At 46.3% G+C, this 5,000-nt stretch overlaps 1 protein-coding gene across 1 annotated transcript in view; it reads left to right on the top strand.

Moving 5' to 3' along the window:
* The window catches only part of LOC115370560 (kalirin-like), a 50,827-nt gene that overhangs the window by 20,085 nt on the left and 25,742 nt on the right, over positions 1-5,000 (top strand). The window contains exons 19-23 of the mRNA XM_030067610.1: positions 242-339; positions 2,297-2,460; positions 3,243-3,362; positions 3,610-3,689; positions 4,032-4,170. Coding sequence (XP_029923470.1) covers positions 242-339; positions 2,297-2,460; positions 3,243-3,362; positions 3,610-3,689; positions 4,032-4,170 — 601 coding nt within the window. The remainder of the gene's footprint in view (positions 1-241; positions 340-2,296; positions 2,461-3,242; positions 3,363-3,609; positions 3,690-4,031; positions 4,171-5,000) is intronic.

Raw genomic sequence — 5,000 nt, 5'->3', positions numbered from 1 at the left:
GTTACATCAGCTCGTTTGTTTTTATTGATCCTTCAGGGCTGATAGCAGAGATCAATAATCCAGAACTCTGATAACAGATTTTAATGGCTGATATTCATTTTTAGTGAATTTGCATTTTTATTTATTTATTATATTAGTTAAAAATGCACAACAAAAGATGGCCAGAAAAAACATGAGAAAAAAAACAGAAAACTTGCAAAAAAATGACGTGTTGTTGATTGATTGATTGGTTGATTGACAGGCACATGGAGAGGAGGCTGGCGATGAACAACATGACCTATGAGGTCATCCAGCAAGGTCACGACCTTCAGCAGTACATCACTGAAGTCCAGGCATCAGGTAACAAGGAAAGAGGAAAGGAAGGGAAAGGAAAGGAAAGAGGAAAGGAAAGGGAAGGAAAGGAAAGGAAAGGAAAGGAAAGGAAAGGAAAGGAAAAAAAGGAGGGGAGGAAAGGAAGGAGGAAAGGGAGGAGGGGAAGAAAGGAAAGGAAATGAAAGAGGAAAGGAAAGTAAGGAGGAAAGGAAAGGAAAGGAAAGAGGAAAGGAAAGAAAGGAGGAAAGGAAAGGAAGGAAAGGAAAGAGGAAGGAAAGAAAGGAGGAAAGGAAAGGAAAGAGGGACGGAAAGAAAGGAGCAGAGGAAAGGAAGGAGGGGAGGAAGGAAAGGAAAGGAAAGAGGAAAGGAAAGAAAGGAGGAGACCAAAGGAAGGAGGGGAGGAAAGGAAAGGAAAGGAAAGAGGAAAGGAAAGGAAAGAGGGGAAGACAGGAAAGGAAGGAGGTGAGGAAAGGAAAGGAAGGAGGGGAGGAAAGGAAAGGAAGGAGGGAAAGAAAGGAAAGGAAGGAGGGGAGGAAAGGAAAGGAATAAAATGAAAGTAAAGGAGAGGAGGAAGGGAAGGAAGGAGACGACAGCAGGATGAAAGGGGGATGAGTGCAGAGGACGATGGAGGAGGGGAAAGGGGAGGTGGTTGCCTTGGAAACTGCTCTCTGAAGCGCACAGCTGGTCCCCATGGAAACCAGCCTATTGAATTTACCATGGAGACCACACACACACACACACACACACACACACGCACACACGCACACATACTCACACACACACACACACACGCACACACGCACACACACACACACACGCACACTAACACACATGTCCATAACATATGAGGTCATAGAGCTGGTGTTTGAGCTGTCCTGTGATTGGCTGTCTGAGACCCCACCCCCAGAAAGGCAGCCATGTTACTGTAGTACTGCAGTACACACTAGTACTGCATTATATAGTACTGCAGTACACACTGGTACTGCATTATATAGTACTGCAGTACACACTAGTACTGCATTCTATAGTACTGCAGTGCACGCAGTACCACACACACTGAGGAGTACTGGTGCTATGAGGAGGGAGGGAGGTGCGTTTGCAGCAGACACAGCACAGCCCTGCCGGGTGGAGCCACCAGGCGTCTACGGCCCCGCCTCTTTAGATACAGACAGCCAATCAGACGCATCACTGATCTGACCTTCCAATCGATCCCTTTGATCATTATATTATTGATTATCATTTTTAGAGTTCTGTGTGCCAATTTCTAGTTTGTTCATTTTATTTTTAATTTAGTCAAATTTAATGTTTGGTTTATTGTTGTTTGTTTGTTTGTTTGTTTTCTTATTTTTAGAAAGTAACAAGAAAATTAAAAGAGAGAAAAAAAATGATAAGAAAATGATCCAAAAAATTACCAGACAATCCCCCCCCCCTCCCCCCAGGTGTGTGCTGCTGTCGGCAGGTGAGACAAGGTGCCTGCACGGCTCCTCTGAGCAGCACTCTGAGGCTGTGGCGCCATCTGGAGGCCAGAGAGAAGAGAACCTAATTTAATTTAATTTTTTATTTTACCAGATTTTGCTGATTTTATTTCATTTTATTGATTTATTTTGGTTTTAATGTATTGAGTGACTGATTTTACTTTCTTTCAATGTAATATGTTTGATTTAATTCATTTGTATGTATGATTTATTTTTAATAATGATAGCTTTGTAACACTTTTTAAAAATCCACTTTCACAACTGTGCTAAGTGCACTTCACGAAATAATATAATACCATATCACACAATATATTACAATAAAATTAGATAAACAAAATGAAAATACAATAAATAAAATAATGATGATACCTCACTATACTTAGATTGAGAAGAGTTAAAAATGTCTGTACTGTACTGATTATCCTGTGTGTGTGTGTGTGTGTGTGTGTGTGTGTGTGTGTGTGTGTGTGTGTGTGCGTGTGTGTGTGTGTGTGTGTGTGTGTGTGCAGGTATCGAGCTGTCTGAGGCAGAGGGCGGCCTCTCCTCTCAGGTGGAGGAGCTGCAGCGCCTCCTGCAGGAGAAACAGAAGGAGCTGCAGCAGATTGCAGATCACACACACACACACCTGGAGCAGAACCTGCAGCTGCGGCACCTGCAGACCCAGGTCAAACAGGTAACACACACACACACACACACACACACACACACACACACACACACACACACACACACACACACACAGCACTAAGCCTATAGAAATGGAATCAATAGCACAGTCGTTCCCAGAGAGCAGCACAGCTGATTGGCTGCCACACACTGATTACATCGTCATGGAGACCAGAGAGAGCCTCAGAAAAATGATGTGTTACCTTGGCAACGCCATCACTTCACTGGAGTGGAGTCAGTCAGTCAGTCAGTCAGTCAGTCAGACAGCCAGTCAGTCAGTCAGACAGACAGACAGTCAGTCAGTCAGTCAGTCAGTCAGTCAGTCAGTCAGTCAGACAGTCAGTCAGTCAGTCAGTCAGTCAGTCAGACAGTCAGACAGCCAGTCAGTCAGACAGTCAGTCAGTCAGTCAGTCAGTCAGTCAGACAGTCAGTCAGTCAGTCAGTCAGTCAGTCAGACAGTCAGACAGCCAGTCAGTCAGACAGTCAGACAGTCAGACAGCCAGTCAGTCAGACAGTCAGTCAGTCAGACAGTCAGTCAGTCAGACAGTCAGACAGTCAGACAGCCAGTCAGTCAGACAGTCAGTCAGTCAGACAGTCAGTCAGTCAGTCAGACAGTCAGTTAGTTTGCTTGTTAGTTGTCAGTCATTCAGCCTGACAGCTTGTCTCTCTCTCTCTCTCTCTCCCTGTCTCTCTCTCTCCCTGCCTGTCTCTCTCTCCCTGTCTCTCTCTCTCTCCCTGTCTCTCTCTCTGTCTGCCTGTCTGTCTCTCCCTGCCTGTCTGTCTGTCCAGGTGCTGGGGTGGATCAGTGAGGGTGAGGTCATGCTGTCGTCCTGCATGGTGAACTCCAGCTGTCTGTCAGAGGCCGAGCAGCTGCAGAGGGAGCATGAGCGCCTCCAGCAGGCCATCGAGGTCCCTGCACACACACACACACACACACACACACACACACACACACACACACACACACACACACACACACACGTGCGCACACACACGTGCACACACACACACACACACACACACACACACACACACACAAATAATGATAATGATAAGGGATGGGAGACACCAAGACAACAAGTTTTATACAAACAGCATCTGAACCTCTCTCTCTCTGCCTGTCTGTCTCTCTCTGCCTGTCTGTCTGTCTCTCCAGGCTCTCCTGCATGCTGACTCTCTCCAGAGGACCCACCAGGTGGCGCTGGCGCTGCAGCAGCGAGCGGAGCTGCTGGTCAGGTTAGTAGTCAACAGTCAAGCTTAGTTAGTTGATTAGTGCTGGTTAGCCACGGCTGCTGCTACCTGTGTTACTATGGCAACCATCAGCACTCGTTACTACACAGCCCTGTGTCGGACTGCATCGCTCTGTCCTGCCGTCTGCTCCTCCCTCTTCCCTCCCTGTCTCTCTCTCTCTCTATCTGTCTCTCTCTCTCTCTCTGTCTGTCTCTCTCTGGTGGAGGCAGATGGCCGCCCACCCAGTCGGGTTCTGCTCGAGGCTTTTCTGTTAAAATTAGTGCGAATTAATAGGCACTACACGCTGCTGTCCTGGTGTTTTGACCTCTGACCTCTGACCCCCTGCAGGTCGGGGCACTATGACCCTGATGCAGTGCGGTCGTGTGCCCAGACGGTGGCGCTGCACTGGCAGACTCTGATGCTGAGGATAGAAGATCGACTCAAACTGGTCAACGCCTCTGCAGCTTTCTACCGCACATCACAGCAGGTAGGAGAGAGTGTGTGTGTGTGTGACTGCTGCGTCTGCTTGTTTGAACACACACACACGCACACACACGCACACACACACACACACACACACACACACACAGCTCTTTGAGAAGTGGGTCGCAGCCCTGCAGGAGACGTTCAGCCTGACCCAGTTAACATGCAGCAGCGAGTCCATTAACCCAAAGTGAACCTGTGTGACTGCAGAGATTGTTTAACATGCAGACGTCTCACCCTGAGGAGACCAGGCTGAACACAGCACACAGCAGACTCAACCTCTCAAACCCATCGGCTTGTGTTTTTTTTTTTTTTTTTTTTTTTTTAAAAGGTTTTATTTCACCCTCTTTTATTTTAAAAAAAAAAATTTACAGAAATTGTCTTATTGTCTAATTTAATATGACGACTGTGGTCCTTCTCAACATTTCTTCCATTTTTTCCTGTTTCATCTGTGGGGTTTTTTTCTTCAAGTCAGGAGGCATCATCTCAGGCTGGGCCCTCTTCCTGATGATTATTGATAAATCAGTGCCAGGATGATACAATAACTGAACATCAAACAGCCTGCCAATAATCAAACAACAAAAAACATGCACCCTAATATTCCATTAATAATCAGAATAAGAAGGCCTCGTGTAGCCCCTCAGTCAGAGTCAGAGGGAGTTTTCAGTCGGGTCTGATAATGTGAAGAAATTTTGTCCATGTAACGGCAACTACTGCTGATAATAACCTGTCAGGCATGTTTTCTACAGTCACTGCACTTTTTCTCAGTGGCTCGGCAGAAGAAACCTTTAGACCTGACCACACGATAAGAAGATCGAGCAGTTCACATTTAAC

This window comes from Myripristis murdjan, chromosome 2 (genome assembly GCF_902150065.1).
Source record: "Myripristis murdjan chromosome 2, fMyrMur1.1, whole genome shotgun sequence".
Taxonomy (NCBI): domain Eukaryota; kingdom Metazoa; phylum Chordata; class Actinopteri; order Holocentriformes; family Holocentridae; genus Myripristis; species Myripristis murdjan.
The sequence above is the reverse complement of the archived record's forward strand: the minus strand, read 5'-3'. Positions and strand labels throughout refer to the sequence as shown.